Below are 23,859 nucleotides of genomic sequence, written 5' to 3'. Positions count from 1 at the left end.
TATTAGTTTTGTTTGAATTACAGAATAAAATACATAAAAAATTAAGACTTAAATTAAATTAAAAAATATATAAAACATAAGTAAAAAAAAACGTATGAAATGTTGAAACATCCCGAATCCAACAAATAGTAAAATACGTGAAAATAATGCCAAAAAAATTATATAAATTCAAATAATAACTACATAATTATTTAAGGCAATCAGTATTTTTTTTTTTTAGTGTAAGAGCCATTTATATTGAATTAATTTACAACTTGTGTTAATAATACTATTATGTTGGGCAAATAAGCATGAATCTATTCATTCTTTTTTATGCATATTTAGTTATATTTCTTTTAAATGTCAAATTCTCCTATTTCTAGGGCAGCACGGTGGTGCAGCGGGTAGCACAATCACCTCGCAGCAAGAAGGTCACAGGTTTGAGCCCTGGCTGGGTCAGTTGGCATTTCTGTTTAGAGTTTGCATGTTCTCCCTGTGTTTGCATGGGTTTCCTCCGGGTACTCCAGTTTCCCCCATAAATTTAAAAAACATGCGCTATAAGTGAATTAGGAAATTGGGTAGGCTAAATGGTCCATAGTGTATGTGTGTGAATGAGAGTGTATGAATGTTTTCCAGTGATGGGCTGCAACTTGAAGGGCATCCGCTGCATAAAACATATGCTGGATAAATTAGCGGATCATTCCGCTGTGGCGACCCCAGCTTAATAATGGGACTAAGCCGAAAAATAATGAATGAATGAATTCATGTATTTCTAATATGCATTCTAATTCTAAAATGCAGTCTGTATAGCATTTTCCCATGTACAATAAAACGTGTTATATGGATTTAAGATGTACATTGCAATTCTATACAGTGATGTAAAAAATTTGGTTTGACAACCAAATACACTTTAGAGGCTTTTTTAGTGGAGAATGTAGTTGTTTAGATTGCAAATATGCAGTTTATTTGCAAGAATAGTGCCTATTTTAAAATATTTATAATTTTTAAGACACAGCTCGTCGGCGACAATTGACGTTTTCTATCCACAAGATGGCGACAGAACCGCATAATAAGCCCTTACACTTAGAAGATAAAACAGTCTGATTTCTAACAATAGCAGATCAAATCAATATTAAACTGGTAAGCACACCTGCCAACACTTCCGTTTTTCATGGGAGTATCCCGTATTTTAGACCAGTCTCCCGCAAACATCCTGTTTTTATTTCTTTCTAAAAAAACTCCCGTAACTTCACCCACCCCTCTCTTTGGTAAAGTCTGTAAACAAAACACCCCCGGGTTGGCAACTTTGGTACAGTACCCAAATGAAGCGGCTGCCCAAAACCCACCTATATGCACACCTCCCATCAGTGCTGATATACAGCCATATCGCACTGCTACTTGTGTGATATTGCTCATTTATATATATATATATATATATATATATATATATATATATATATATATATATATATATATATATATATATATATATACACACAAATTCTAATTGAGTTGGCTTAATGCAATTCTACCATGTAGATATTTCTAATGCCACTGGAATTAATACTTGTTTTAATTCAATAATGCAGTTCTTTAATATGTGTATTTCTAATGCATGTTATTTCTAATCCTATTCGGAAAATGCTTTTGGTGGATGAGAAAAACAATACAGTAGGTATGTTCATTCCCTCTTTTATTAACAATGTTTTAAACTTTTTTTTTATTTATCTTTTTTTAATGCTTATTTATATATATATATTTCATTTGGCATCAACAATCAAAAAAGTGCAATGCAAAGATGCATCCAAAACAGTGATTTATGGTTATATTTGAAAGAAATGTGATCAAACAGAAGACGTTTTTCAAAGCCAGAATCTTCCCTGTGAGAGCAAAGTAAGAGGAAGTCATTTTGAAGTGCGATCCATTAAATCTCATCTGATTTAAGTGGCCGATATTTGATTTGGGCTCTCCTGCTTCTGTATATGAGAACTGCACACACCATGCCAACAGCTGCCAGGAGACATCCAGCAATGAAAACCAGATTCAGGTTCAAAACTGTAGAGGACACTGCGGAAAACACACAGAGGAGATGGTTAACTGATGGGCTGGATCATATATGGTTAAAGTGCAATTAAAAGGCATAACTAATTAGGCAAGTTTGGGTAATTAGGCAAATCGTATAGAACTATGATTTATTTGTAGACAATAGAAAAACTATTGCTTAAGTGGGCTGATAAAATTGACGTTAAATAAAAAAAAAAAAAACTGATTTTATTCTAAAGACTTTCTCTAGAAGAAAAAATATTATCGTGAATACTGTGAAAAATTTCTTACTTTGTTAAACATCATTTAGGAAATATGTGAAAAAGAAATTCATACTTTTGACTTCAACTGTTTTACCTTCATGCTGTACACTCCTTTTCAGCCGCAGGGGTCCCTGGGAGATGAAGTGACTGCTGGTCTGGATGGGGGCGTCTCTTTTGTCGATGTGGTGTGAAGGTGGAGCGGTGGTGCTGTTAATGCAGCCCTGAGAGCAGCGACTGTTGGGATTGTTCGCCTCGCACATAATCACCGAACAGCTGATAAACACCTACAGAGAATGAGAGAGATGATGTCACTGGTTCGCACTGTCGCCTCAAAGCAAGAACACTCAAAACACTATTTTTGACACATGTTCAGACTATTTATTTAAAATGAGCTGAATCCACATAATTTTTGAGGGTTTTTTGGGAAAACATAATTGTTTTATGTGCAATCCACTTAAATTCGTAAAAACCAAAGTTAACCTAATCGATCTGTGTAGGGACAAGATGAAGGAACTGTGTGGAACCCAGAATTTTTTTTATAGTAAAGGTTGCTGGTGCACTGGTTGAATTCCGTCTTGGTCAGTTGGCATTTCTGTGTAGAATTGGCATATATTGCCCATGTTCATGTGGGTTTCCTTCAGGTGTTCCATTTTCCCCCCACAGTTCAAAGACAGGTGAACTGGATTAACTAAATTGGCCATAATCAATGTGTTTGGAATTGATAGAGGGTTTGGGTGTTTTCCAGCACTAGGGATTCGAGTTCAAAGAATGTGAAGGGAAAGTGAGTGAATGATTCTGATTGGTTAGTATTGGCATTGTGTTTTTGCATGTTGCTTGCTAGGTGTGTTTATTGTAGTGGAATCGATACTTGTACCTGTTGATGCAATCCGATGAACTGGAAGGCCTGCATGCTGAAGCGGATCATTGGTTGATGGCTTGTGTACAACTCAAGTGTGTCATCCAGGATGCACCTGAAGAGTGTAATTGATGGAGATATGACAGGTGTAAATACAGAGGGTGGGGCTTTCTTTGTGTGCATCATTCCCTCATAGCAGACTAAAGGTAAGAGAGGGAATATTGTTAATGATACCAACAAACTAACATCAGAAAAATTCCACCAACCCCCACGTGGAAGCATATACCCTGCTGAAAAAACAGCTTAAACCACCTTAGGCTGGTTGGCTGATTTTAGCTGGTCAACCAGCCTGGTTTTAGAAAGGTTTTGGCCATTTTTAGGCGTTTTCCAGCCATTTCCAGCCTGGTCTTAGCTGGTCAGACTTGGAACTGACCAGCTAAAACCACCTTGACCAGCCTGGAATAAGCTTGACATAGATCAGGGGTATCCAAACTTGGTCGTGGAGGGCCGGTGTCCTGGAGAGTTTAGCTCCAACCCTAATCAAACACACCTGAAGCAGCTAATCAAGCTCTTGAGCTGCGGTCACACTGGGCTTTTCCTCCCATAGACTTCCATTCATACGCACGCAAATGCGTCAGACCGGAAACGGAGGGTCATATGTCAAGTTTCGGAGGTTGCTGCGGTGCAAAGTTCAAGCTTGGTGAACTCTAGTCTGCAAAATCGCATCACTTGACTGTGTGAGACCAATCAAGGATCAAAACATAACCTCTCTGGACAGAAATTTAAAACATGGAGCAATCGCTTACTTTTTTTAAAGTCTAATAAGCTTGTTTAATCCCGCCCCTTTTCACAGTGCCGCACGACAGAATATTGCATGCTCAAACTCTAATGTGACCACAGCTTAACTAGATATTCAAGAATCTTCCAGCAGGTGTGTTGAAGAAGTTGGAGCTAAACTCAGCAGGACACCGGCCCTCCAGGACTGAGTTTGGACACCCCTGACATAGATGGTTTTAGTTGGTCATCTCCCAACCAAACCAGCTAAGACCAGGCTGGGAATGGCTAGAAACCAGCCTGGAAATGGCCAAAACCCCTCTAAAACAAGCTGGTCGACCAGCTAAAACCAGCCAACTGGTTTAGGGCAGGTTTAAGCTGTTTTTTTTTTTTATCAACAGAGTACTCAGAATTTGATGGAAAATGACCAAATCAAACTCTTTCCCCAGTGCTTTAAAGGTGCCCTTATGAAAATCTGGGTACATCAGAGCACAGTAGAATAATAATATATCAGTATATGGAAATGAACATACTGTGAGCCTCAGACACTACTGTTTTCTTGTTCTCATGTAAATTCCACAAGTGTAAAACCCCGGTAGACAACGGGCCAGACTCACTGGCCAAACTGTGACCAGACTCACGGCCTTTCTCCTGTCCAGCAGTCATGCCATCAAGCTTTGATATAATAAAAAAAAAAAACTCTGAGATCAACAATATGCATGCCTAATGTTGCGTTTGATAAGCAACAACCTTTTCTAGTGAGACAACAGTGATAATTTTTATCCCTTAGGTATTGTAAGCGTTTATTTCGTTTACTATGTATGTAGGACTTTTAATTTGAAAACTGGAGCGCCGATTTATTTACTGTGCGTTACTGGGCAACGACTGCACGAGGCACGTTCAAACTGTCCTCAGGACCCAAAACGCAAGATTTACACTTTACACATTTATTCATCTCCACTCTGAAGAGGCATGAGGTATGTTTAATTATATATTTTGTCAATTCTTTTTGTTTGTTGTGAAATTGTATGCGTATGTTATAACAAACACATGTAAGTTAATGTTAGAAGCTGAACCATGTCGGCTTAACTGTCATCTGTTCATGCAGAGGTTGGTTTTGTTTTGCTTGTGTTTTCTTTGACTAAAGCTATAAATTACAACTTGATATCTCTCTATCACTCTCTTTTGTGAAGTTTAATTATAATTTGGCCTTTATCCACAACAGATCTGGTGAGCAAATAGGCTAAACGTCACTCTGATTGGGTTTACGTTAACGTTATATTCGTCCGTGTTCAGCGTACATCATGCTGTGGTAAGAGCGGCACTTCAGGGCTGCAGGGTTGCCAGATATAGCTGACTTTTTCCAGCCCAAAAGCTATCCAAAACACACAAAACGGCCAAAATATTTGATTAATATTTAATGTAATTTTAATTTATTCAAATCAAAACTAACCTAGTAACACCAGCAGTCACAGAACCACAGAAAATTCGCATCCGATTTGAGCTGCGAATTCGTTAAAATATTTTAACGACTAGACCGTATGCGACAAATCTGAACGGATGTGATATTTTCCAGTGTTGTCCAAGCAGGTCCATGTGCGCGAGATGAGAAATTGGAATTTTTTGTTATTTTTTGAATCAGAAAAAGTCTATATTTAAAAAAAAACTCTATTCATAAATGAGTAACAAATAATAATAAAAAATTCTTAATTTTTAAATCTTTTTTTACTATAATTTAGTCTCCACATTCCCTCCAAAAATGTTAGCAGTCTATGAGTTTCTAGTATTCATTAATTAATTCAACCATGGTAAACGCACAGCGAATAAAGGCTCTTGCTTTCGCACTCCTTCATTTCGGACACCGACAAAACTGAATATCCTGTACGACTGCCACAAGGGGGCGTATTATGTATAAAGGCGGCTTAATACATTAGCTTATAAAACCATTTCTGGAGATTTTTTAAACTTACTGAAGCCATAAATCTACTAGATGTCAATGAACAATTTAGCTTATTAAACTAATGCACCTTTAACTTTGCACAGATTAATGCTTCACCTAAAGAATAACAATGTGCGCTAGCAAAAAAAACATTGCAAGTTTTGATTTCACAAAGGCTTTAAAACACCTCAGATCACAGGAAAATCGGATAAGCTAGTCTTTAAAACCACCAAGAATTTTAGGACATTTCTTAAGCCGCTTTTCCACTATCGTGCTGAATCGTTCTTTAAACAGAACTGTTCCATTCCGTGCCAAACCGGGCCAGACAGCGCGGATACGGTTTCATTTTCCACTGTCGTGCTGCGACAAAGCTCTTTAAAACATTACACAAAACGCATCAGTAGTTGCCTTGGTAACGCAATGTAAACGGCTCCCTTTGTTCAATTAAAGTTAAATAAGAGCCGAAACTATTTATTTATTTTTTTCATAAAAGCAAAAGCAACCATGTGACTAAACACTGTTATGCCGCTCTATCATATAGGGGTGCTAAATATAGGTACATGTGCACCCTTATTTATTCATATCTTGCGCAGCTCTGGCTAAATTTTATTTGGAGGGAAAATTACCAAAATGTAACGTGATGATTGAAAATAATTGGAGGGGAAATAAATAATATTTAAAATCTCTGAACATAACAGAAAAATAAACAATGATAAGACAACAATAATAATGCATTTGCATTATAGTGGCAGAAATATAATTTTGGACAGGCCTTGTCAAAGGTGAGCGGGCACTTTCACTAATAAAAACACAGCACTTAAATTATTTCATTTTAAACAATTATTTAAATTACACTGCGTTTTTATATAAAAAGTTGATAATGATATAAAATATACTACATTTTGATGGTAAAATGAAACCAATTAAGCGATGGCTGTTATTTGTTTTACTATTCAAACATTAAATAACGAATGCAGCAAGTGAAAAAAAAAACGAATATGAAAATATATCGCAGGATTTAAAGCATATAAAGCACTATTATATTTAGCAAAATGATGCTCTATTATCTTTTTATTTTGATCATTTTATTTTTATTATTATAATTATTTTTGTGTTCATAATTAACTAACAAGCTGTAGGCGAATTATTGCTAGACGTTTTAGAAAATATTTGCGTAGCTATATTAAAGATCACCACAAAAAAAAAAAAACACAGAAACATGTTACATGCCTCATAAATGTCATATAACTTATGTATTATTGAATCATATAATTGCCTATAGCTGAAATGATGAAAATTGCTCATTTTACTTTTATAAAACATTTGTCAAAACGTATTGATATTTTTTGAGTAAAAGCAAAACTGACATTTAAGAATCCATATTTATTTAATTCATTCATTCTTTTGACTTGTTTATAAGTGCATATGCTGTAATATAAATCATACAACAGTACCTTGGACAGTTACAGTGCCGCTCCGTAAAGCTTTCAAGCAAAGTCTTTTGGACGGCCGACATTACAACACGAACACGCCGTCCTTCAGGTGGTCTCGCAGGTATTAACAAGCTGTCCTGGCTTTGAATTAAAAAGTGCAATTATTTCCTCGTTGTTAAAAGAGTCTGCGAGTTCGTGTTTCATGGATATAGTGATGTTGTTGTGGAATTTGGACATCGACGATGCAAATCGTGACTTTATTCGCTTTATTCGATGCGCAGCAGGAAAAAAAAGTCAGCAGCGCAAGTCGCTGGCATGTCTCTCCCGGATCAGAGCGAGTTTTGTGCTGTGAAATACAGCGCTGCGTGCAATAAACTCACATTCAGCAGGCGAAGTAGGTCTGTATTCAAGTCAATAAAATAATACCTTTATTTTATATATACCTTTTTATGTGATGAGTTATTCACTTCTCTGCCAGAGACTGCTCTATGGTTTTAAAACCCTTTTCAAACTGTATCGTTTAGACCTGGATCATTATTTTATATTAAATCTACTGTAGTTTATTGAGGATGTCTGATGACTAGCGCGCTTCTGCTGAGCCAGCTGTGGTAGCTTAGCAACCGAGTCGCGACGTCAACACACAGAATCTGTCAGCACAGTTCAGCACGGTTGTCTAACCGTGCCGAGAATTCCGGGCCAAGAACGGTTTGTAATCGTGCCGCGCCGTTCCAGGCTCAGTGGAGAAACAACCGTAACCGTACCGAAGTGTTCTTAGAACGGTTTGGCACGATAGTGGAAAAGCAGCTATAGCCTGTCGGAAGGGAAGAAATCAGGTCAAAGTCAGCACAATTAACTTCTTGTGTGCGCCCAGCGCTAATTTGTATCTGCAGCTCAATCAATTGATCTTACCCGTCCTGGATGATTGTGTAGTGCGTTTGATAGTCGGGGTCATTGTAAGGTGTCGCCACGCAAGATTCAACGAAGAGCTCGGTGTTGTTGATTGAAGACTGGGATTCAATCTGCATGTAAATCCTCTCTCCAAGCTCATATTCGGCTGCGTACGCGGTCACGTCTAATTCTCTGTAGTAGGCTGGTGTTTGGAAGAGTCCAAAGCTGTAGGTGAGGGTGCCGAAGCCTTTCTCTGTGACTGTGGTCCTGTGTCTTATTGCGGTGAACTCCAGTGCTATGTTATTTTTCTTCTCGTAACGGCAGGAGACCTCAATCTCCACCTCGTGTTTTCTGGTAATGATGCTGTGTGGGTCATCGGTTGAGATAATTTCGTTCTTGAAAATGATGTACTGCTCATCTTCCTGTAGAAGAATGTTGAAGTGTGAAATGTTATTTGTGTAAATGTGGCTTAGGGCTCTATTTTACCCATCTAAGCCAGAGTCTAAAGCACATGCCTTAAAAGCATTAAGGCATGTCTGAATTAACTTTTGCTATTTTAAGGATAAACACGGTTGTGCTTATTCTCGTCATGAGATATGGGTGTGTTTTGAGCATAACGTGCATTAAACCAATCAGAATCTCATCTCCCGTTCCCTTTAACAGTCAGTTGCATCATGCCATGGCACATTTGCTATTTACATGGTGGACTTTGTAAGTTGAAAAACTAAACGCTTCACTAGCAACAAAACAGTTAAACAGAGGATCTGCAGCACAAGAATAAAGAACAAGCCTCCTCCATTCGGCCTCTTTACTTTCTCTTTACTTTTTACTTTACTCCTTTACTTTCATGGATAAGAAAACAGTGGAAACTCACTCCACTAAAGACATCCATTAGCCAACATATTTAATTTTATTTGCTAAGCGCAAAGATTTGTTTCAAAACTATTTCTGAATTCAGTTCTGATTTCCAGCAAACCAATAATTAAACAATAATAACAAAGTGTGGTTATATCCAAACACACGTCCTATTTTTATACCCACATGGTGATGCAGACGTCTCCTAAACTCGACAGGTAGACAAATCTAAACTTGTTTTTAATCAAGCAAATATAAATATGCACATAATAAATAATACTGCTAATAATAATAACATTATACAGATCCAAATTGTCATGAACAAACTGAAAAAAAACTGCGCCAGCTGTATTATTTAAAGAAACATTTAATTAAAGAAACACTCCTATTAAACTCCTAGAGTTAAACATTCAAGTTTTACCAATTTTTTTAATCAATTGAGCTGAGCTGAGGTCTGGCACTTTTAGCTTATCTTAGCATAAATCATCAAATCAGGTTAGACCATTAGCATCTTGCTCAACTGACCAATGGGTTTGCATAATTTTCCAATTTTAAAGTTTCATTTAAATATTTTCATTCTGTTTTTGTTATTTTCCATAATTTTGAGAAATTTTTATTAGTGTGTTTATAATTTTGTACCATATGGCTTTGGTATTGAGAATAGCATCTCACTCAAAAAAAGCGTTAGACTTCAATTGGTATATTGTGTGTTAAGGTAGGTGGAAAATGAAAAGTTGGCTAGGAACTATACTCTCCTTCTATAAACATTTAAATTAAAAAAATGATTTTGGAATGTAATATGTGGCAGCACGGTGGCACAGTGGATAGCGCTGTCACCTCACAGTCCACAGACACGGGCTATAGGTAAATTGGGAAAGCTAAATTGCTCGTAGTGTATGTGTGTGAATGAGAGTGTATGGGTGTTTCCCAGAGATGGGTTGCAGCTGGAAGGGCATTTGCTGCGTAAAACATGTGTTGGACAAGTTGGCGGTTCATTCCAGTGTGGCAACCCCTGATTGATAAAGGGACTAAGCCGCAAAGAAAATGAATGAACGAATGTAATATGCAAAACAACAGTAGAATATGTAAAATAGCAATGCATTTCTGTATTTATATTAGCATTTTCAATTAAATATGTTACAAATTTCTAGAAAAAGCTAAATGAAAATAAAATTATAGAATTTAAAATACTGAAATTTCCAATCATAATTTTATTTTAAGGAGTTATAATTAAATTTTCAAGTTATTCAATTATGCCGGCTTAAATCATATTCTGTTATTTAACGAATCAATTTTGAGTAATTTGGCTCTCCATATGAAAATAGTAAATGTATATGATATATTTTAATTTTCCATTTGCACCAAACTTTGCTCATAAGTGAGGGAAAATGCAAATTTCAATACAGAAATACACTGCCATTTTACATATTTCATTGCTGCTTTGCATATTAGATTTCAAAATGAATTCAGCTATTCATGTGGCTTCATAATGTCTTGTTTTGTGGTAAATTGAATATGGGTTTGATAGATAACTGGACTCAAAAAAAAAATGTTTGCAGTTTGTTCAAACTAATTATTTAAAATAAGCTGAAAAAGCACAATCCCAGAGGGCAACTTAATTGTCTTATGTTCAATTAAGATGTTAAATCAATTAAAATTAATGTTAAATTTGTAAAAACTAATAAGCAAACTTAATTCCTTCATGTTGTCTCAACACAAAATTGATTGTGTGGAACCCAGCATTTTTTCCATGGAAGATTAAATAATGACAAATGTTTATTTTTGTTTTCTTCTTTTTTTGGACCCTGTGACAAAATTACCTCAATCAAGGTGCCACAAGCATTGAGGGAGAAGTTCGCCAGCACATGAGTGCCGTTTGAGTCCAAAGTGCAGGCAGGATTGTTGAGTCGCAGATAGTCTTTATGGAGTCCAACAGAGTTCATCTGCTCAATTTCAACTACCATGTTGGTTCCGGTGCAGATCACATTCGCATCCACTGTAAATTCAATCAATCATTCAAATGGGTTACCAAAAGTATGCTTTGTTTTTGCCTGCTAAACAGTTCTCAGTCAGTATAGACCCTTTCACACAGTGATACCGATAAATATATGGAAAATTTCCGGAACGACTTTACCGTTAAATAAAAAAAAAGCCCTGTTCACACAGGCGAGGACATTATGGAATCTTTCCGGAAAAGAGCATTCATACATCCATTCCAAAATACTGGTAAATTCTGACATCATTAACCAGAAATGAGCTCTAAACGGCTGCGCTTGTATTTGTAAACATTTGACTACATCACAAACTCTGTGGATGATCAGTATTGTGAACAACTCCGATGAAAACATATAGACAAACACTTTTGCATGTCGAGATGTACATGATATGTGTGTGTGTGCTGGCGCTCATGGGCTGTTTCACGGGCACACGCATAGCTTGAAGGTAAACAAACAACGGCTTATCATAAGCATCTTATGGATAATTATTTACACGGTTGGCATTAAGATGAACATATAAACGTTATCTGACTAATTTCTAGCAGCTAAATGTGTCTGGAAAAATATTCAAAGGCTTTTAATCTCATAAACCGCGCGGACTAAGGCAAATAATTTGAGTTCTGATGTCCATCTAAACTTAGTCAGTGGTAGAATTACTAACCAGGCTGCCGTCCAACAGTGACCATGACACATCTCATTTCAGACTGATAGATGCTGCCTCTGTAAATAGATGATAAATAAAAAATCACTTCACTTGCAATGCTGTTAGCTGCTAGATTTCAATTATAACACATAGCTAACCCACCCGCTCATGCTCTCAGCAATGAAACACACAGGGAAATGATCTCCGAGTTCTTCCCTCTTTGGTGTCCATCTAATAGCGTACTCTCCTGTGCTCAGTGCATGCTTGGTTATCTTCAGAGGACCACTGATAATCACATCAGTAACCCTGGGAATAAAAAAGCATGGGTCATTAAATAATAGAAATAATAATAATCATAATAATCATAATAATACATTTTTATATAGTGCCTTTAAACCATTATTTCTCAAAGCACATTCTCAAACAAACAGTTTCGGGTAGCAATAAAATTAAAACATTTTAAATGGAAAAAACATTCAAAGATCTAGAGTCATAAAACGTAATATGAGAACAGGTTAAAGGGTTAGATCACCCAAAAATGAAAGTTCTGTCAATAACTAATCACCCTCAATTTGTTCCGAATGACTGAGACCTCAGTTCATCTTCAGAACTTAACTGACAATATTTTAGATAAAATCTGAGAGCTCTCTTAGCCTCCATAGACAGCAATGGTTCAGACTCGTTCAAAGTCCAGATAGGTACTGTATACCATGAATCTCCTATAGACAGTTCATGTGTCTTCATTTGTTTAATCGGAATATTATGAAGCTACAAGAATACTTTTGTGTGCACATGAAAAAAAAAGTAATGACTTTATTACACATTTTTTTGTTTTAAGTGTCAATATAGGATGTATGTTCATTGGCGCTGTGCACTGAAGCATACCTCGCGTGCCCATGCTGTTTTCTCAACTTTTTTTGCCTTCACTTTGTCAATTGGTGAAGTTTGTTTGCCAGTTGTTTGGTTGCCACTGGCTTGCTTGATTTGGGATGTGTGGAGCTACGCATCTTTGGATTTGCTCTTCAGTGTTTTGGGGTCTCATCAGTGACATACATTTCACTGAACTGAACTTCAACTCTGAAAACTTCATCCATGTTAAGCTGCTTTGATCAGCCAATGTTATCACTTAATTAAATAGGTGTTTTCAGCGGTTATAAGCTGATAGAAATGGACCAGTAGGGGCCTTCTCCACCTATAGTACTGGTAGGCTCAGAAGGCTGTTGTCATCCATCCACATGGTTAATCAGCTGTAGATCACATATGGCTAAGGCCGGAAGTTAACAAGAATTATTTATATTAGTCATTAAATTTCCTATTAATTTTATTTTAATAACGTCTACCCCAACCCTAAACTCTAACGTCACAGCAATGGAAAAACAGATCTGCATCTGGGCCCTTTTCTATTAGTATAGCTGATTATCCATGTGGATGTATGTTAACAACCTTCTGAGCCTACCAGTAGGCGCAGAAGGCACCTACTGGTCCATATCTATCAGCTGATAACCACTGATAACGCTCATTCAATCAAGTGGTAACATTCAAAGTGGGTTCTTTGTCACTAGCACCTTTCACACAGTGATATCGGTAAATATTCAGAAAATTTACGGAATGACTTTACCAGTAAATTCATAAAAAAGGTGTTCACATAGGCACGGATGTTCCGGAATTTTTCCGGAATAGACCATTCACACATCCATTCCAAAATACAGGCAAATTCTGACATCATTAACCAGAAATGAGCTATAAACGGCTGCGCTTGTGTTTGTAAACATAGAAGAGGTCGGCCTTTTTTTAATGTTTTCACTTTTATTTAAAGCTTGTATTAAAAGTTGTATTTAATTGCGAGACATCCAAAGGCAGAAACGCAAACCGCAGCTAAATGTTTACACACTTGACTACATTACAAATTATGTGGATGGATAAGTTTTGTGATCAACTTATATGAAAACATATGGAGGAACACTTTCAGATGTTGAGATGTACATGATATGTGTGCGTGCTGGCGGTCACCGGCTCCTTCACATGCACGCGTGTCAAGCAGAGCTTGAAGGTAAACAAACAATGGCTTATCATAAGCATTTTATGGTTCATTTTTTACACAGTTGGCATTAAGGAGGAACATAGAAACGTGATCTGACTAACATCTAGCAGCTAAACATGTCTAGAAAAAATTCATTTTTATATACTGCATGAATGTGAATGCGTCTGACTGTTCTGATTGACTAAAGTAGACGTCTCGCATCAGCGCGTTCTAGACATGAGCCCGCTCTGTAGCGGCTTTCCAATGCCGCTATTGTTGGTAGAGTGAGCAAGTTTTTAACGCGTAAAAGTCAGAGTCAGTAAGCAAATAGATGCAAATAAAAACATATTTATTGTCCAATCAACTTCCAATCAACAGAATTACTCAATCACTTTCCTTTATCTATAAGCACACTTCTCTGTTACCTTCAGTTACGAGACGATACGTTCAAGACGATACGAGACGGTCAAAAACTGTGTGCTTCCTACCAACACTGTCTTACTCCATGCAGTGAAGCCACAGTTATATAGTCTCCTACTGACACCTTGTGGCCAATAGCCAAAATACAATGTATGGCTCCTACACGCTCTTTCCGGCAATCTTCCTTCTGCGTTCACACAGAGCAGCATTCTGGCAAATTGCCGGTAATGTTACAACTTCTCTTTCCAAAAAATTGCTGGAACGAATTTACCGGTATTTTCAAAAAGGGCCTGTTCACACATACAGATCTTTCTGGAAAATTGCGGGTAATTTTCCGGAGAGGTCTGTATGTGTAAAAGGGGCTATGATCTACATTGTAAAAGCTCTATAGAAATAAAGTTGAACTTCAAGAGTTCACACTTAGCTTGTTTGGCATGCTGTCCCGGGAGAGAGCCCCGAGCACAATTGATCCTCGAGCCCGGGGCTTCCTCCCGTTGGCAGAGCGAGAGGGGAGCCTAAGCTCAGTGGATCTCAGAACTCCCCGGCTGCGGTAGCTAAGGGAACAGAGGGGCTAGACAAATGCTTAATTGTTATACGTGTTGAATGTTTTTGGATGGTGGGAGGAAACCGGAGAACCTGGGGAAAACCCATGCGGACACGGGGAGAACATACAAACTCCACACAGAAACACCCACCAGCCCTAAAAGACCAGGGCCGGCAGTGTTTTTGCTGTGGGGCTCGCAGTGCTAATCGCTGGGCCGCCATGCCGCCCAATCAGAGGCAAAGGAGGAGAATAGGGGAGGAGGGGGGTTTCTTCCAAATGAAGATAAAATGAGCTGGAAACTGGTTATTTTCAGTGAATGTAGTTACATATGATTGGAAGATGGTGATCAGCAAAATACGGGACCGGTCGTGATAAATCATAAGCACGTGATCCGAAATTAGTTTATGAATAAACCTCACAAAGAACAGGTGCATTCAAGATTTACATCAGCAGTGTGACCAATGAGACATGCATAAAGAGGACATCGCTCTCCCTATACTGACACTTAGGAGAAGAAACTGTTAATGTCTTTATTTTTGCATTGAGGGTGTTTTTTAGTATTTTTCTGGCCGGAACCATTGCTGTCTTTGGAGGATGAGGGAGCTCTCTGATTAAAGCTAAAATATTTTAGTTTGTGTTGCAAAGATGAAGGTGTCAGGAGATTGGAACGACTTGAGGGTGAGTAATTAATGGCTTCATTTAAATTTTGGGGTGAACTAACTCTTTAAGTGATTATTATCAGTTATTCAAACACGAGCCCTCACGTTGCATACGCCGCTACAGCTTTAACTCTGATTTCCAGTTCATGGAGTGGTGCAGCTTGGATTTCTTCTCCATGATTTGGAGTTGGTGACACAAAGCGAGGAATGTAATGTCCTTCAGTGCAGGATGGAGCAGCTGAATCGACTGCAATGACACAAATTAGCATAGATGATAACACTGATGTGATGTTTAGTTAAGGCCCCGGTATACTTCAAATGAAGTTCTTTCTTTTTTTTGAGGACAAAAATAATTTTAAAGAGACTTTGTCACAGTTTCTGTTTTTGAACTTTCCGAAACCCTCTCGCTGTAGTAGATGGGGCTGTAAATGTCACAGTGCTCACATGTACCCGTAAACACAACAGTGCTGGCTGTGAAAGAACAGTTTCATAAAGATCTGACAAACAGCCGAGACAGCATCAGACAAGAAGAGCCATTGTGGCATGTCTTTACATTGTTTTCTATTTGGAGCTAACAGGCACTGAATGGAGCAATGTTTAAAATTTTGCAAAATGGGCATGACGACCCTCTCTGAGTCTTAAAAATCTCTTCACAGCCAATTGTTCAGGTGCAGATACATCTGTAACAGCTCTGCTACTCGACTCTCAAGTTTGTTCATTTTGCTAACTTGGATGTTGTTCTCCTGTCTGACCTCTGGATATAAGTAGGGCTGGGAGAAATAGGCAAAAAAATCTAATCTCTGTATTTTTAGGAGTAATACGGTAAACAAAATATATCTGGTATTTTCCCATAAATGGTTATTTGAGAGTTAAAGCCTTTATTAAAACTTTATTAAACAGTTTTTGAGAAAAATATAATTCAAACACAGGAGTTTGCCTCCCTGTTATTATCATTAAAATGATCATTCTTATATTGTCATTTGTTGAAAGAGTAGATAACAGCGAGATATTAAAATAGAAAATTAAATGTTTGGTAGACAAATTTTTTTTTTACTTCTTTTTTTAAAGTTTTAATAATCGTTGAAATCATCAAATGATTGTACTCTAGGCACACACACAAATCAAACCACATCTTCCAGTTAAGGGACTAAAATAAATAAATCAAATAAACAGTATAAATACATAAATACAATGATTAGAATAAATTTAAAAATTAAAGTCAAAATGCAATAACAGACCAGAACGCAGCGCTAAATGTGTTATATTGTAAATGTAAAGAGGAGACTGTTGTGTGATAAATACTGAACTTATAATCAGTGAATATGAGGTTGTTTCACTTTGAAAATGCAGTATAAAGTCATCCCATTTTTGGCGTTTTTAATTCTTTTAAACACATTAAGGTGCTGCTTGTCAATCTGACAAGGCTTCTATGTTCATTCTTGCTGTTAATTGCGGAAGAAATGATCGATAAATGGTTTCTGATAAACCGCTGTGACAGCTGTAGGTGCTGTTTGACGTGCATACACACGAGGGAGATTTTGAACACCAGCACTGCATGTTCCTCCGTGTCGCATGTAGTGATGGGTCGTTCATTTTTAACAAATGTTTTGTTTGACTCAGGGAGTGAATCATTCATTTGCGCATTCATTGATTTGTGCAAGTGGAGCTCGCGTGCTACCTTGGAGTGGTCTGGTGCACGCAGAATGCGTTCGTGTGGCCTCAAACCATATCGATATAAAAGATATTGGATAATCTCGCATCGCGTTGGGGAATCATATCAATATATCTCCAGAATTTGATATATCGCCCAGCCCTAGATATAAGATAAAAACTAATCTCACATCAAGGAAGTCGGATTTCCAGAACACACCCACTAATTTGAATAATCACCACTCACCAATGGCATTTCAAAGGTGTTTATGAGCAAAATTTTCGGGAGCTACCACGAATACGCTAACCTGATTTAGCCAAATAGGACATGTCCCTGGATTAACATCTATGTTGATCATGGAAAAATTATGTTTCAGGGTCAACATAGATGTTAATCCAGGATCGCATCGTACTTGGCAAAATCATGACGTGCACCATGAATATGCGGGAGACTACCGGAGCTACTGGGAAAGGGGGATGTCTGGTTTTGGTGAAGAATTTCAAAATGAAAACTCAAAAACAAACTCAAAAGAACTTTCTATTAGCCAGATTTTGTTTGTGTATTTTTTTCAGCATTTGAAATATTACCTGGGCCTTTAGTCACTGAGAGACCTTACCAAGAACAGTAAACTGCAGAGGGATCCTGCTGAAAGGTTCATAAATGCGCTCATATGAACCCATGGAGGTCTTGTACTGTTTAGGTGGGCTTGTTGTGGTAGTTGTGCTTGTGGTCTTCAGCCACTGCCACCATTGAGGTGCCGTAGATTCTAAGACAGTGGAAGATTCTTGTTTCCTCCACCGCCATGGTGTAGTTTTAGGTTGTTCAGTGGTTGTTTGTAGTTGTTGTTGTTGCCACCACCACAACCAGGGTAAATCAGTAGTTGTAGTAGATTTTTGCTGTTGCCCCAACCACCATGTTGCAGTTTTAGGTTGTTCAGTGGTTGTTTGTTGTTGTTGCCACCACCACAACCAGGGTGAAGGAGTAGCTGTTGTAGATTGTTGTTGTTTTCCCCACCACCATGGTGTCATTATAGGTTGATTAGTGGTTGTTTGTTGTTGTTGTTGTTGTTGCCACCACCACAACCAGGGTGAAGCAGTAGCTGTTGTAGATTGTTGTTGTTTTCCCCACCACCATGGTGTCATTATAGGTTGATCAGTGGTTGTTTGTTGTTGTTGTTGTTGTTGTTGCCACCACCACAACCAGGGTGAAGCAGTAGTTGTAGCTTGTTGTTGTTTCCCCCACCACCATGCTGTAATTTGTGGTTGTTCAGTGGTTGTTTGTTGTTGCCACCACCACCAGGGTAATGCCGTAGTTGTAGTAGATTTTTGCTGTTGCCCCCACCACCATGCTGCAGTCGATGCTGTAGTTTTTGGTTGTTCGGTGGTTGTTTGCTGTTGTTGTGGTTGCCCCCACCACCACAACCAGGGTGAAGCAGTAGTTGTAGATTGTTTACCCCACCACCATGCTGTAGTTGTAGGTTGTTCAGTGGTTGTTTGTTGTTGTTGTTGCCCCCACCACCACAACCAGGGTGAAGCAGTAGTTGTAGCTTGTTGTTGTTTCCCCCACCACCATGCTGTAATTTGTGGTTGTTCAGTGGTTGTTTGTTGTTGCCACCACCACCAGGGAGATGCAGTAGTTGTAGTAGATTTTTGCTGTTGCCCCCACCACCATGCTGCAGTCCATGCTGTAGTTTTTGGTTTTTCGGTGGTTGTTTGTTGTTGTTGTGGTTGCCCCCACCACCACAACCAGGGTGAAGCAGTAGTTGTAGAATGTTTATCCCACCACCATGCTGTAGTTGTAGGTTGTTCGGTGGTTGTTTGTTGTTGTTGTTGTTGTTGTTGTTGTTGCTGCCACCACCACCACAATGGAGAAGCAATCGTTGCTGTAGATTGTTGATTTTTCCCCCAGCCCCTTGTTGTTGCTGTAGTTGGTTTGGCGAATGCTTCTTCCCACCATGGTTCAATTACTGAAGTATTATAGATTTGGATTCCTGTCAAAATTGACCTTCGGAATTTTCTACTACTCAGAGCGCGTCTGTAAGAGCTGGAGCCATCGGTGTAAGACAGAGTGGTGTGTTTCTTTGGGAAGTCCTCTACAACAAGCTCAAATCCATAGACGCCTGTGCTGTAGGTATAGCTGTAGTCTAGTGTGCAGGCATCCTAGCGAGCAATTGAGATTAGGATTTAGTTTTATTTTTAGTTCTTCCACAGTTCTATTTACACTCATAGGTTGGCCATTATTTTTATGATAGCAAAACACACACCACACGAGGAATATTGAGTTCTGTAATTGCTTTTCAGTGCGTATTTTATTAGTTTTTAAAGCAGGGAGGAAAATAACCCAAGGCTTTTTGTCAGTAATGTGTGTACATGTAAAAAAAAACAAAAAAAAAAAACTAAATAACTGATTCAATTTAACTAATGTAGACTTTAGCATTTATATATTCCTGCTTTCTGATTACTTATTCTTCTTACTTGATCGATCTGGAAACCTCTTGGCTGGTCACATCTGTCACATTCAACATTGCGCATAGCTCCGTATCTGCATTTGACCTGGTCACCATCTGGATCAAAGGCTATCAGACGGTATTTACGAGGACAGTTTTGGGGTACGCTGTGAAAATGTGAGGGGAAAAAAAACAAGATTACATTTTCATCATAATTTCTAAATTAGAGGCTGAAGTTTTAACAGTTAACCATTGCTCATGCATTCTCATTAGTTTGATAAATGTTTATAGCAGTTTTAAACGAACACAATTTTTTTTAAATAGACTAATTTTACAATTCTCCTAGAGTTAAACAGTTGTGTTTTACCAGTTCTGCATCAATTCAGCCGATCTCCGAGTTTGGTGGAAACACTTTTAGCTTAGCATAGCATAAATCATTGAATCAGGTTAGACCATTAGCAACTCACTCAAAAAACAAAAAAAAAAAACTGAAGAACAAATTTTGATAATTTTAGTTTTTTAAAACTGAACAATTATGCCAGAATGAGAGTATAGTTCCTAGCTATATCGGCCTAGAAAATAGCAAACACATAATGTAATCGCAAAACACTTTTATCTTGGCTTACATAAATCATTAAATCAGATTTGAACATGTTTCCAAGAGATGGGTTGCGGCTGGGAGGGCATGCACTGCATTAAAATCTGCTGAATAAGTTGGCGGTTCATTCTGCTGTGGCGACCCCAGATTAATAAAGAGACTAAGCCGAAAAGAAAAAGAATAAATGAATGATATTTGACCATTAGCACCTTGCTCCAAAAAAATGAAGAACAAATTTTGATCTTATTATTTTTTAAATTGAACTATTACGAATGAGATTATAGTTTGTAGCCATACCGGCCAAGAAAATAGCAAATACATGATGTAATCACAGAAGAATCTAACGAAAAATAATAAAGTTATCAACTTTTTCTTGACTTTTTTTTTTAGATGCTAATGGTCTAATCAGTTTCAATGACCTATGCTAAGCTAAGTAAAAAGTGCTCCCGCAAAACCCAGAGATATTCTGAATTCATTCAAATTTGGTTAAACTCAGCTGTTTAACTCTATGTGACTTGAAAAATGAGCCTATTTGCAAAAAAAGCAAAGTGATTACTGCATGTAGGTTACCGTAGAAAGTGTAAAGTAGTAGTGACGGGTGATTGGTTGGGTTGATTGGTATCAGATCTTATGCCTAGATCCACATGTGTTTGGAAGAACCAGCCTTTGAGATTGTTCACCGTGGGCACCCAGCAGCATGAGTTTTGCCTGAGATAGATATGATATAGTAGATTAGATAATGAACATTACTATTTTATTGCAAATTAATTCAAGTTACTCACTGCAGCTCAAAGGGTGTGTTTTCATAGATGTTCCTTATGACAACAGTTTCCGTTTGGCACCAGTTGTTGGTAAAACTACTCCTGCCGTTGGAACTTTTATCGATTTCTCCATATTCACTGCTGTCTTCATAGACACAATTCCCAGGATTGGTGCAGGACCACCAACTAGAATCGCACCAGTCATTGGTTCGCTTGAATCGAAACTCAACCTGGTGGTAGAGTTAAAACATTCCATTGGCCATTTTTATAGTTTGATGCATTGTAGACCAGCCAAAAACTCAACCCAGGCTCATTCTGAAAAACATACCACTATATACGTTACTGGAGAGCAGGCACGTGCACACATAGGGCTCAACCTGTGCAGTGCACATGCCCTTTTTGGTCTTGGATATAAAGTGCCCTTCCAATTGATCAAAAGAGCCCCTGCGACGCGACACACCCTCCGTCCCGCCCTTCAGTAGGCGCGCGACAACACCACTCTTGAGTATGCGCTAAACCCAGCCCCTCCCCCCGCTTTACAGTACGCGCGCGACAACACAGCTGAGCAGAACGCGCGCGACAACACCACTCTTCAGTACGCGCGCGACAACAACAACAACAACAAAAACTCTCTTCAAAAAATGTATCCTGCACATGCCCTTTGGACGGTCTCTGCACGGGCCTGCTGGAGAGCAGCAAATACACTCAGGAGCTACATTATTTTGCAGTTTTTGTTTTTGCCAATCTACTAGACGCCGCTGTGTACACTTTTTCAGATCTCAAACTTGCCATTCGCGCCTGCTGTTCTTGCATAAATCCGATGTCAACTGACAGTCGACTGCCTGTATGACTTATTTTATTTTTTGGTTTCTGTTTTTGTCTTACCTGCTTTTTGAAACCATTCCTTGCCGTAATCGTATCAGTCGTGGTCAGCTCTTCTCTGTGTCTCAAGTCCGCCAACGTACATGACAAGCTAACTGGACAAACTGTTAACAGCGGAAAAGCCGCCCACACTGAGGTAAGCGGTCAGCTGGTAAGCGCAAAAAGGAACAGCGTCACTCCGCCCCGTAGTATTTGATTTAAAGACAAAATGCAGCCATACGTACTTCTAGCTACATCATTTGCGATCTCCAGCAACGTATATAGGGCTACGTTTTCAGAATGAGCCTGTTACAACAACTGCAGGATTCTGTCTTTAAAAAATGTTGTCAAATCTTAATACATCTGCATTATAAATTAAATTTAATATCTATAGAATTTATTGAGAGATCTCTTTGTTTAGAATTTCAGAGAATATGGTGGAAATATTATGCAAAAATCCATTATAATGTGGTTTTTAACACAGTTGTGGGGCAACAGTGATTGAATATATCCAGCATTTAATGGTTAAAATTAATTAGTTTCATTTTTTTATAATCACACTTCATAAAAAACTGTCTGCAGAAACACTTTGTTATATATATATTGAATGCATTTACTGTAGTAATTACAGTTAATTATGAGTAATTACATACGAATAACCGTAAACCTAACCTCCATTGTAACCCTAACAATATAGTAACGCAGTTACGTTTTTTCTAACCTTACTTAGTTGTTAAATGAATAGTTAGAAATACAACTTAAAATATAGTGACCAAAAATACTCTTGATTTTTAAATATTACATATTATTATATTACATATATTGCTTCTTTTTCATGTAATAATAAAATTCATTTCTTTTAAATTTATTTAGTAACATTTAACATTTAACATTTATTTATACATACTGAATTATTTTTTACGATAAAATAAGGAGATTTATTGTCATGAATAATTTATTGTGTTTGGTAACTTGAAAAGTAATTCTATAGTTAGTATGCATGAAGTTAGTTAGTGTTGAGTTTAAAAAATTATTTATAAAATAGCTGATAATTAATAAAAAAATATTATATAAAAATACACAGTTGAAGTAAGAATATTAGCCCTCCTGAATTATTAGCCCCCTGTATATTTTCCCCCAATTTCAATTTCAAGTTTAATGGAGAAAAGATTTTTTCAACACATTTTTAAACATAATAGTTTTAACAACTTATTTCTTATAACTGATTTAATTTATCTTTGCCATGATGTGATTATGTAATTACGTAATATCAAGATACTAGTATTCAGCTTAAAGTGATATTTAAATCACTTATAGGTTAATTAGGTTAATTACGCAACTTAGGGTAATTAGGCAAATCATTGTATAATGATGGTTTGTTCTGTAGACAATGGGAAAAAATGCTTAAGGGGGCTAATAATATTGTCTTTAAAATGGCGTTTTAAAATAATAAATGCTTTTATTCTAGCCAAAATAAAACAAATAAGACTTTCTCCTGAAGAAAAAATATTATAGGAAATTCTTTGCTCTGTTAAAATATAAAAAATAAAAATATAAAATACATAGGAGGGCTAATAATTGTGCCTTTAACTGTATATTGAGTTATTAAAATTGTTAATAAATAATTATAAAATTATTATAATAATATAAATGATAAAACAATCATTGCAAACATTTAAAAATTAAATAAATGAATAAATAAAAAGTTGTATAAATATGTGTTAAGTTTATGAGTCTTAATGCACAAATAAATAGTAATAGTTCTCACCCTCATGCTCCCGTCTGCATTGGCTCCTTTAGGACTGAAGATGACCGAGCCTCCATAATGTTGTCCTGCCTCAGCAAAACACACGAGAAGCAGGAGATTCAGCAGCAGTGGTGAGAACATCATGGTACCCGAGTCTGAGCTCAATGCATCTGCGCGACTCCTTTTATACAGTACATCTCAGGTAAGCAGGAATTAAGGGATTGGTTTATAGGTGTTTTGTGTGCTACATACTGTATGTCCATTGTATTACTAAAAAAGTACTGGGCAGTTACTTGTTTCTGAGAAGTCACATGGTCAAAATCTGAAGCTACACATTAATCTTGCTTTATCAAAACAATGTCAATGCTCTGTTCAAAACTGAAGTGTAAAATGGCAGATTTGCTTTCTGTTTTGCATCTAGCACATAACACCAGTAGCAAAAATGCACTGAAAATTAAGGATTTTTCTTGTCTTATAGTGTG

At 37.4% G+C, this 23,859-nt stretch overlaps 2 protein-coding genes across 5 annotated transcripts in view; one reads left to right on the top strand and one right to left on the bottom strand.

Annotated features, from left to right (window-relative positions):
* Positions 1–1,655: 1,655 nt before the first annotated feature.
* Positions 1,656–23,575, bottom strand: si:ch73-167i17.7. The gene is made up of 13 exons (XM_087292787.1): positions 23,399–23,575; positions 20,791–20,999; positions 20,579–20,716; positions 19,439–19,577; positions 17,581–19,123; positions 15,419–15,560; positions 11,833–11,976; positions 11,689–11,747; positions 10,851–11,026; positions 8,197–8,597; positions 3,160–3,256; positions 2,380–2,569; positions 1,656–2,046 (listed from the first exon to the last, which is right to left on the bottom strand). Exons 1-13 carry the CDS (start codon positions 23,519–23,521, stop codon positions 1,904–1,906), a joined length of 3,504 nt encoding a protein of 1,167 aa, XP_087148913.1. The 5' UTR covers positions 23,522–23,575; the 3' UTR covers positions 1,656–1,903.
* Positions 4,779–23,859, top strand: part of golim4a (golgi integral membrane protein 4a) — an 836,478-nt gene continuing 817,397 nt past the window's right edge. For 3 of the 4 annotated variants that reach the window (XM_087291292.1, XM_087291289.1, XM_087291290.1), the window contains exons 1-2: positions 4,779–4,892; positions 23,431–23,579. The gene's annotated coding sequence lies outside the window, so the exon portion shown is untranslated. Of the gene's footprint in view, positions 4,893–21,702; positions 21,788–23,430; positions 23,580–23,859 lie in introns of all 4 variants that reach the window. The other variant, XM_087291291.1, reaches the window with a different exon arrangement.

This window comes from Danio rerio, chromosome 18 (genome assembly GCF_052040795.2).
Source record: "Danio rerio strain M-AB ecotype USA chromosome 18, GRCz13ab, whole genome shotgun sequence".
NCBI lineage: Eukaryota > Metazoa > Chordata > Actinopteri > Cypriniformes > Danionidae > Danio > Danio rerio.
The sequence above is the reverse complement of the archived record's forward strand: the minus strand, read 5'-3'. Positions and strand labels throughout refer to the sequence as shown.